Consider the following 10,849-nt stretch of genomic DNA (forward strand, 5'->3'; position numbering starts at 1 on the left):
GGGGGGCGCGGGACGCGTCTCTGCGCGGCGCGGGAGGCGGCGCGGCCCTCGCGTTCTGCCGCGCTGAGGATGACTGTGCAGTGCGGGCGCGGGCGGCAGCGCCCCCTGGGGCCGTGCCGGGGGCGCTCCGTGCCGGTTCCCGGTTCACGTGCCCTGTGCTCTCTCGCAGGCCCGGTGCCGGTTCCCGTGCCCTGTGCTCTCCTGCCGGCGCGCTGCCCTCTGCCCCTGGCGCGTCCCCGGCACCATGGTGAGTGACCCGCCTTCCCCGGAGCTTTGCTGAGCCGCGGGTGCTGCCGAGTCACGGCCCGGGCGGGGGCGGCGGGCGGCGGTCACAATGCAGGGGCCGGGCTGCGGGCAGCAGTGAGCAGCCCGAGGTCACCGAATGGCTGGGTCTGTTATATAGGGGTTCTATGGCGTCGGTGACAAGAGACTGGTGATACTTACTGAGCTATTCTTTTTACAGTCTCGAAGATATGACTCCAGAACTACCATATTTTCTCCGGAAGGTATTTTTTTAACCTGACACTTTCAAGTCAACTCTGACTGTTCTGTCTTCTCGAAACTATCAAAACACTTGCACGAAGGGTGGTTGTTAGTAGCATGTTTCTCTCTTGAATATGAATTACAGATATTATATTGCCCACACCCAGTTCTGTATGGACAGAAAGGGTCCAAAGTGGACACTTTCAAATTCATTCTGATTGAAGCAATAATGAGACTGAGTCCTCTTAGTGAGTAGTATCACGTGCCATATTTTTGAAATAACCATTTCTCTCTCATTTGAGCATGGTTAGATTTTGTCACTGTCCCCTGAGAATGTCCTCTGTCCTGCGGGTGCAGTCACGCCTTTCCTCGTTATTCTTGTACATGCTGAAACAAGTATGTACAAACCATGTTTTCCTACTTCTTAGATGGGAAGAACCCAAGAAATCCAGTTTCTTTGTTTACTGAAAAATTGTCTTGGGTTATTCTACTGCAGCACGGAGTTCTTTATTTTTTTTTCTAGAAAGGTGGGGTTTTTTTATAGAAAGGGGTTTTTTTCCCCAGTGGCCATGTCCAATATTACCTTATTTTCCTTCTCTATTTCTTCCTCCTTTTCAGCCAATTAATTTACAATTGACTGGTAAGAGACTGAAGAAGTAGATGGGACAATGAGCACTTGTCAGATTCTTGTAATTTTCGGTCACCTTGTGCAGTTGGTCTTGTGCAGTGTCATTTTTTGATGACAGGAGTTCCAATCCTTTCCCAGGTCGCCTGTACCAGGTTGAGTATGCCATGGAGGCCATTGGCCACGCGGGCACTTGCCTGGGAATTCTAGCAAACGATGGAGTTCTGCTGGCAGCAGAGCGGCGCAACATTCACAAGCTTCTCGATGAAGTGTTTTTCTCAGAGAAAATATACAAACTTAATGAGTAAGTTGAAATGGTGATTAAATGTCCTGTGATGTTATTAACAACAAAGTGCTGATTAGCACATAACCTGGTCTTATTTTATTTGAAGTGTTAATAATCTTTTTGTTTGGTGTTTTAGACAAGTATGACTATTCTGTCATTGTTCACTTTAGTAGTTCCCCTTCTAAAGTAGAAGTATTGCTGGTGTTTTATTTTAATCTCCAGGAGAATTTTCTAGGTGGAATAGCCTGTTTGTTGGTATTACACCATACAAGGTAATGGTACTGTAGCAGTTAAGAAAACTGGGCAGTCTCAGCTTTACAAAATACCATTAGAGGGCAGAATAAAGAGTGCACACAAAAATTACCACGCTATTTCAGCTCCTTTTCCGCATCTGTTTTTCTTTGGTGGCTTGGAAAGTCTGAGGTAACTGTGTAAAATGTGCCTTGGGCTTCTTTGCCACAGTTGTAGCAGAGATGAAACGTCTGTCTGTTATCATTTTCATTCTAGCTCCTGGAAGTTAAATTTGTGATGTCAGAGCAAAGAGTTTTATGGATTATGCTTTTTTGTTGCAAGGGAGGTGTAGAGCTTCATCCTTGACAAAAGCTGCAAAGGAACACAGAGTTTTCCATCTTGTTTGCCTCCTATTCCATGGTGATCTTGAAAGCACCTGGAATGGTATGGAGTACTGGATTTTCAAGGAGGCAGTGTAACAGCACGCTGGAGTAGTCACCTAGAACAGCCCTTCCATCTTTTGGAAAATTCCTAATTTCACAAATCTTTTCTGTGTAGCAGAAGGTTTGTAGCACATCAGATTGAGCTAAAGAGATAATAAATTAAGATCCAACAAAACAATCAAGGATTGAAGTGCTTATTTTTGTTAGGGTCCTACCAAGACCACAAAGTTTCAGTTACACAGATGCCACATGTCAGCCAGCAGCTCCCACTGAAGGCCTGTCACATCTGTGTGCCTCCTTCAGTGTTGAGGTGTGCTGTGTCTGGTGGCCTCCTGAGAGGCACCTGTATGTATGTGCCTAATGGCTCTTGTAAAACCCCTCAAAACTTCATCATCCTTGGCACGACACTCTTCTCAGAACTGTCTGTATAACTAACATACTGACTTACTGACTTTGGCTCTCCACTTCTACTCTTAGCAAATGGTTACTGATATTTTTGGTGCACCCTGAAGGCAGGAGCTGATGAACCCATTTTGTATGGCAGCTGTGTAGCTTTGATGAGAAAAGCCCAACAGCAGAGCAGGTGCTCTGCTTGAACCTCTGTATGAAGATGTGAGTTGGTTGGAGATTGACAGGAATTCAGTTAATTTGTATGCTTTTCTTGCAGGGATATGGCGTGCAGCGTTGCAGGAATAACTTCAGATGCCAATGTTCTAACAAATGAGCTGAGACTGATTGCACAGAGGTAGGTCTGCTGACAGCCAACATTGTTTTACTCACCTGTGCTGCCACATTCAGCTCTCTTTATGCATTAGATCAGAATGAACATGCATTTAGTAGATCAGAAACAGGTTGAAATAGAACAGCTAGATCACAGATGCTCTTAACTTGGGAACTTGTTTCCTCTTAAATGTTGTACAGGATATGGCCAGCAAAACAAGTTTTGAAAACTGTTTTTTTTTCTCTTTGATATTAGGTATTTGTTACAGTATCAAGAGCCCATTCCTTGTGAACAACTAGTAACAGCACTGTGTGATATCAAGCAGGCTTATACACAGTTTGGAGGTAATGAAGTGTGATGGATCATTGTGTTACTAAATGTCTCAAGAACAATTCTCTTACATAATGTGAAGGATCTAAGTCTGTGGACAGTTCTACTGAATTCTCTGAAAAAGTTATACTTAGGAAAAAAATAGCCTAATTTAATAGGGGAATGGGTAGTCATGGTTACTGTTTTTTGCTTCTGTGGCTTCTGCTTTTTATGGCTTGAGAAATTGATGGCTGAGATGCTGGCTCATTGCATAGAATGCCTTGAGTGCTCTTGCATTTAATGAATGCCATCAAAAGACCAGCCAAGAATTGTTTAGGCAACCTTTCAACATTTTGAGCCCATCCAGCATAATGGCACAATGAAGCAAAACCAAGGCTGTATGTAGGGGTATCAGTGGCTCAAGCAACATGTTTGAAAATGATATTGTAAGTAGCGTTCCTTAGTATGTGAACTGATGATTGTGTTGTTTTATTGTTTTACATATATGTAGTGAGAGAGAATTACCTTTTAAACTACCTGGCTTTTGACATTGCTAAGTTAAATGCTTTAACAGCTAAGCTACATACTTGAAATACTACATTTTGATTTAAAGTTCTGAGATAGTAAATTACAATTTCATGGAGACACAAATGAACTGCTTTTAAGGTTAAATGGAATAAACCTCTGCTGCCTTCCACCCCTTGACTTAGAAGGAAATGCTGGCGTGCTTATCTCAAGCAACAGAAGTGCAGAACTGTGTTAAATCCAAGTTCACAGGAAGAGATTGAAAAATGAAATCAAAGAAAATAATTTTAACTCGTGACCAATCTTGTTACTAAATTTAGGTTGCTAATAGCCTTCTTTTCAACAGGAAAACGTCCTTTTGGTGTTTCATTGCTCTATATTGGCTGGGATAAGCATTATGGATTTCAGCTGTACCAAAGTGATCCTAGTGGAAATTATGGAGGGTGGAAGGCCACATGCATTGGGAATAATAGTGCTGTAAGTTCTGGTTTTTCTTCTCAAAAAGACAAGTTAAAAAGTGCAAATTGTACTGTGTTAATTAAGCTGAGTTGTTGATTATTAATGCAGGAGAGATTTACAGGTAATTGTAGGAATGCTGCTAACTCACGTGTTAGTATTATCTGGCAAAACCCCACACCCCGGCTGTGTGGTTGATTGCCCAAAGTTTTAATTTCTGTGAAATTTACAGGCAGCCGTGTCAATGCTGAAGCAAGACTACAAAGAAGGGGAAATGACCTTAAAGACTGCCCTGGCATTGGCCATTAAGGTTCTAAACAAGACCATGGATGTCAGCAAGCTCTCTGCTGAGAAAGGTGAGCGTTCTCGACACGGGACGGCACCTTCTGCTTAAACAAAGGGAGCGGTGAGTGCGCATATTCCAGATGTGGCTCACTGGAGTGTCAGTTGTCACAAAAAAGGGTTTTCAGAAGATGCAGCAGTTCTCAGCCTTAGCCCAAGAGGCATTCAGCTAGCTTAGTCCAGGCTGATGGGCCCTGTTGGCCCGCTCCAGAGGTGAGGCTGCAGCTTGGGGATTGGAATGCCTGTGTGTCTGGGAGCAGAGCCCTGAGAGGAGCTGCCCTGCTGCTGTGCTGTGCTGTGCTGCAGCAGGGAGCTGGCGTGGCTGCCTCCAGCCAGGCTGCCTGGCACACGGAGCTTTGGAGCCTTCTGCCTCACTGTCACTTGTGATCTCAAACCTTGCCCTGCTGATGATTGCTCTGCCTAAACGCTGCTGTCTGTTCCATGTGTTTCAGTTGAAATTGCAACACTGACAAGAGAGAACGGAAAGACAGTAATAAGGGTTCTGAAGCAAAAGGAGGTGGAACAATTGATAAAACAACATGAGGAGGAGGAAGCAAAAGCTGAACGTGAAAAGAAGGAGAAAGAACAAAAAGAGAAGGATAAATAGAATATGAAATCAAGTGTTCTCTAGATAATAAAGGACCTGCTTCAGCAAAAGATGATCTGGATTTTTGTGCTGTAGAAGCCTTACAGCTATGCCATGGAGGACCCAGAAGTACTTTTGATGAATCAGGTCCTTAGTCATCATTTAGATAATTAGTTTACTGCTCCTTACATTGACCAATAATTGCTTTAATTCTTGAACTCTCTTTCTTTCATCTTCTATTTTTTATTATGGAATAAAATTTAAGAAGAATAGTGATGAGTGTCTTTATTTCCTCAGTAATGCCTGGATATGCACAATCTTGAGGAATTTAATTGCTTTAAACCATTAAAACAAGGTATATGCTAGTTGGTAAAGAACAAATATGGTGTTAGAATTGTTAGAATTTTGTGTGTATGTGTGGGTTTTCCTTTAAAGGTAGTGAAAAGAGCTCCTAAGTTTGAAAAGTCATTTCACAAATACAGAATTAAAGTGTGCTGGCATGCCAAGTTTTAGTTTTGGCCTATTTTGTTCTATAGCAGGCTCTGTCAAACTGATGGTCTTGCAAGCAGTAGTGTTTTAAAAATGCCCTGTAGCAAATGTGTTCAGTTTATCATAGCCTTCACAAGTGCATGTGTTTTCTAAGGAATTAATCATACAACACAAGTTATATTCACACAAACTAGAAAGACATTTTACAAAGGCCATGTGAAAATGCTTTATCTTGTCAAAGTACAAATAGGTAAGTAAAATAGTGCATGATTTTTAGGCCATGTTGACTACTTCACATTTTATCCTGAAAGGAAATTAAGATGTTTTATGTTTAGTTGAGGGTTGCTGATACTTCCCCAGTGAATTTGATTCCTTTCTCTGATACACCAGTCAAAAAAACGAACCAGTTAACCACCAATTAATTGTGCATTAATTAGGAATCATAGTCATTTTTGTCCAGCTTGCCCCACTACTGAATGCAAAAATGTATGATTGTCAGATTAGCAAAAATCTCTTCTACTTCTGAAAAAAAAAGTGATTTGGAGTGAACAAAAGAAATAAAAAGTTACTGAAAATTGCTGTGCACCCATTCAGATATCGAAAGGAAAGTGAAAAGCCTGAGTGCTTAAAAGTGAGCCCTTGCTGAATTTCAAACCATAACAGTAGTGATCCAGCCCATTTGTGCCCACCCTGGATTGTATTGATCTTGTAAGGTTGGTTTGGTTTTCCTACCCCAAAGGATGTATACAGGATTTAATAGGACCATTTAAAGAAACAGAGTGAATCCATCCAGTGTTTTGTTGGTTTAATCCATCTCAGACATTTTTTACTAAAATGTACTTTGTCAACATGGCCAGAAATGACCCTTCCTCCCGACTAAACCCATTTTTGAGTTCACTGCTGTAAGAGTCACTGTGGAGAACAGAGGGAAGGAATCTGACTCAAGATGTCTGTGCTGCAGCTTGTGTAGTTGTCCTGCACTCACTCTGGCAGCCTCTGTTCAGAGAGGGGGGAGGCTGTGGGTTCTCTGCAGGACCTGCTTGGTCATTCTCTAAGCCTTGGTGCAGCCCAATTGCTTTAGTCTTTAGCACTGAACTTGGATAGCACTTTGTTAATACACACATTTTATAGCTAATGAAAGTTCTACTGACTTATTTACACCTTGTGCTACAGTAGGTCTTCCAAATAACAACATAGGAATGGTATTTCATGTAACAAGTCCTGAATAGTTGCAGACAACATGCAATGGGTAATATTTAATCTCCATTATAAAGGATTGTATAAATACCTCAAGCTCCATTTTATGGAAAAATTCAGTGCTCAATCTTTCTATTTTTTGATACCATGAATGCAATATATCAGCATCTTTTGCAGATTTCTGGATCGCTGATGATGGTTACACAAGTACTTGGAAAATGCTCTAAAAGCAGCAATGCCAAAATGGAGTTTTTTCTCACTTCTCAAAGATTACTTGCAACAATATGGGATAGATTCCAGCAATGCTTTCTGTCTTCTGGGAAAGTGTTAGTGCATCTGAGATTGTGTTCATCAATGTATATAGTTCATAAAAGGCAGTTTGTTTAGTGTAATAGTGTAAGTATTATCAGATATCTTAGAATATAGACTTAGTAAAATATTTTTCTTAGAAGCATTTTTTCTAAAAAAATGGGGATAAATCATATATGCATATTTTGGTTTAAAGAATTACCAATATCATTTTCTTGCCAAACATGGCATCATTTGCTGGTAAAGGAGAACTTTTTAGATACTGTAATAATAAAAAGTTGGAATGACTTTAATAAATGTATTGAAGCATTGTAATAAGTTTTAAAAGATCTATTTATTTAAAGGTTTTGTTTGCACAAAGTGGAAGAAGTATTGTCTAATACTTCTTGAGTATAATCTTTGAACAGTAATTACCAATTTAATTTAAAAAACCATCATCTCTCCTGAGTGCCATTAATAGCTGATTGTGAGCTGAGCCTCAGTACTGCCTTGGAATAGGCAAGTAACTCTAGCTGGCAGTCATGTCCAAGATGTACAGCCAAGTTCTCCTAACCAAAATTTAATTTGGGATTAGTTTCTGCATTTGAGCCTAGGGCAGTAAGCAGATGCTGGAGATCTTTCTTTATTAGAATCTTCCTGAGCCATCTGGACACTAATGCAAGTTTCTTTCCTGTTCTTCCTAGAAATAAGAGCAGTGTTTGACTGCATTGGCCTGTTGTATTGATTCTGGCTTTGTGTGTTAAAAAAAAAAATTTAAAAAAAAAAATCACCACCAACTGTGCCTTTTCTGGGAGTGGTTTGGGGATAAGTCGTAAGAACAGAAAAATGATTCTGGCGATACATTTGAGGTATCTTTGCTAATCAAAATAATCTTCCTGTTCTTTGTATGGTTTTTTTTGGTGTACGTAGTGTTTACATAGAGTTTACAGTGTAATACATAAGTATTTAAAATATTTAGCTATTGCTGTGGATTTAATGTTCTTTTAAAACAAGATCTTCATGTGGTGCTGTGGAAGGTGACAGATTTTTCCAGTTAGGTAAAAGTATTTACTTAATATTGTTTGCATAATAGGATGTTTGTAAACTTAAAAAACTGGTTAGCTTATATCTCACTTGAGTGCATGATTGATAGAACTTGTTAGGGCAAATATGCAAATATTCACAAATAGATTGTCCTAAGAAATTGTAATGTGGTTTGTTATTCTAAGTAGTTTAAGAGATAATGAAACTACTGCTTCTCCAATAATTACCTGTGCTGTCTCTTGCATCTGTCAGTGTTTAAAAATAGTTAGCTTGTTTTCTAGGTGACTGTATTCTGTTCAAATAAAGTCAAATTAAATTCCAAGACTGCTTCTGATATGACCTCCTTTAGGTATGCTTCCCTCTTCATCCAAATATTTTACTTGTCAGTTACAAAAGCACCTGAATTAAGAGACAACAAAAAACTCCTGATGTTAAATTTGACAGTTCCTTCTGGTTTCGTATGTATTCCTAAGGTAATTATTTATTATTTCTCTTCATAACCTTAAAATTAGGAAAATTTAAATAAAATGTGTGAAAGTTTAATAAAATGTGTTGTGAAAATGAGTATAATTATTGAAAGGTGTTCAGTGGTTTCAGAGGCCTCAGGACTGTGATACATGGATAACACAGCTCAGTATACAAGACACGTAAGTCCAAGAAGCTGGTGCACTCAAATACTTCATACATGAGAGAAATCGTTTCGTTTTAGACTGGTGGAGATCCTAGGACTTATTTAAATGTCTTTCATTTTCTTTAAAGAGTGTTTTCTGCTATGTTCTTCTGCAGTAAAAATGATCCTAATTTTCAAGTTTTAATTGCAGTTATTTCTACTACAATATGAAAACCCACTCTGGATCTAAGAGTACCATTCACTAGCTTTAATCTGGAGAAAATTCAGCTTCACAAAGTTTTTAGAACATTTCTCATTTTACAAATAGAATTGAGCAGCTGGCTATTTTTATCCGGGTTTAATTTGGCATTTGGCTTTCCAGTTAAACTACTCTTCAGGGCACAGTAAAAGCTGCCATCAGCCAATTTATTGCAGATTCTCAGTACTTTAGCAGGGACCTTCAGATGTCACCTCCTGCTGACAAGGGTCCTTTGAAAGACAGCATTACTCATGTAATTGTTCAGGCTTTCACTTTATGGTAAATAGTAAACTTAACATGCTGCTGATACTATTGACATTCTGCTCCAAGTTCAAAGCAGCAGGAAAAAACATCTACTTATTTATAACTAGTGTTTTCTAAAACAGTAATAATACAACATAATTAACGTGTGCCAGATGATGCTACATAAAATATTTAGCAAAATGTTAGGCATGTAACCCAGACAGTTTAATCCTTTTATATCCCACAGCATCTGTTTTGCCTAGTTAGGACCCAGCTGCACACAAATCCACGGTTATGTAATAAAACCAGTTTCCTATGTCCTGCACACTCTAGTGGCAGCTAGGTTCAACATTGGTAACGACACATTATGGCTCTAAAATGCATCAGCTGCACTGCTCAGAAATACAGATTTTACCTGATAATCTCATGTTAAGAATACCAGGTGCAGTGTGGTAGTGAACCAGCTTCCATCAAAACTACAGAGTTGCAATTTCAGTACAAATATTGCCCGGTAATTCTTGAAGGCCTCAGAAAATAGCAGAACTAGAGTGTCACAAAAAAAATAAGTGGGCATTTGTGCCCTGTTTTGGGCTAAAATATAATTTTCATTTACTATAAAATCTGGAGTTGACAACTGCATATATATAAAGCGTTTCAAAATAAGAGCATGCTGCATCCTTTACACGAATACTTTGACTGTAGAAGATATGCCATATACGAATGGATTCTTAATATATAAAATGACCATATTTACTGCAGAGCATTCAAATCAATACAGCCTGTCACTAGAAGTGTGCTGGAAGAAACTCCTGTGTAAGCAGCCTTTTGTGTGTGCTTGTACAGCCTGCATTATGTCTTGCACAGACATGCACAACCCAAATATGGCTGCAGGGAAAGATAATACAGAAAAACATGAGCCTAAAAATTAAGAAAGGGATTGAAATGCTCCAGTATTTTGTTTTGGTCATTGAAAAGATTCACTGATTACACAGAGAGATGCAGTTTTTCTGTAAAATAACTGGTATAAAAGAATTTTGAAGATCAACAACATGATTAATGAAATTGCTGTTTGGGTAGTGCTCATTTTAGAAAGGTATAAAGTTGCTAAAATCATTCGAGTTAAATAAGGACTATTTTCCTGAGGAATGCAGTATCTAGCACTTTTCATGTACAAGCTGATAAACACGGTAAAGTCATTTAGCCCTTCTTTCCAGGTCTTTTCTATGAAATACTAAACACTGTCTTAGATGTAATAAATGTGTTATTGCCAGCTGCTTCTATTTTTTTGGCAATGTGTCCACTGTACATTTAGGAAAAATCACTGATTAAATTTCACAATGTGTGTGTTGGAAGTTGTCTTTTGTAACAGATTTTATTTATCTGATACAGAAAAAAGTGATGTTTTGTACAGAGTATTTATTATATATGTTGTATATCTGTAATATACCTAAAGATGTGGAAATATCCTATGTCTTTTTAGCTTGCGTTAATCTATTTTAGATTAAAAGTTCCAAAATATTCTAAATTAGAAACTTTTAAAAATCGTACTGATTTAGAAACTTACAAAAAAAACCCTACCGAGTCTTTCAAATGCGATGCGAAATTAAAAGATTTTTTTTCGCCAGAAGTCACTTACACTCGCGCCCTCCCAACAGCACAGTGCAGACGCAGCAGGCGTTGCCCGGGTGGCTGTGCCGGGGTTATCGAGCGCT

The 10,849-nt window shown here is 39.2% G+C and overlaps 1 protein-coding gene across 1 annotated transcript; it reads left to right on the forward strand.

Annotated features, from left to right (window-relative positions):
* Positions 1-95: 95 nt before the first annotated feature.
* On the forward strand, positions 96-8,347 carry PSMA4 (proteasome 20S subunit alpha 4). Its single transcript, XM_005419694.3, has 8 exons — positions 96-247; positions 464-506; positions 1,250-1,412; positions 2,736-2,813; positions 3,045-3,133; positions 3,970-4,100; positions 4,312-4,435; positions 4,874-8,347. The coding sequence occupies exons 1-8, from the start codon at positions 245-247 to the stop codon at positions 5,026-5,028; spliced, it is 786 nt and encodes a 261-aa protein (XP_005419751.1). The 5' UTR covers positions 96-244; the 3' UTR covers positions 5,029-8,347.
* Positions 8,348-10,849: the final 2,502 nt, after the last annotated feature.

The sequence above is a fragment of the Geospiza fortis genome, unplaced genomic scaffold (genome assembly GCF_000277835.1).
Source record: "Geospiza fortis unplaced genomic scaffold, GeoFor_1.0 scaffold171, whole genome shotgun sequence".
Classification (NCBI taxonomy): Eukaryota; Metazoa; Chordata; class Aves; order Passeriformes; family Thraupidae; genus Geospiza; species Geospiza fortis.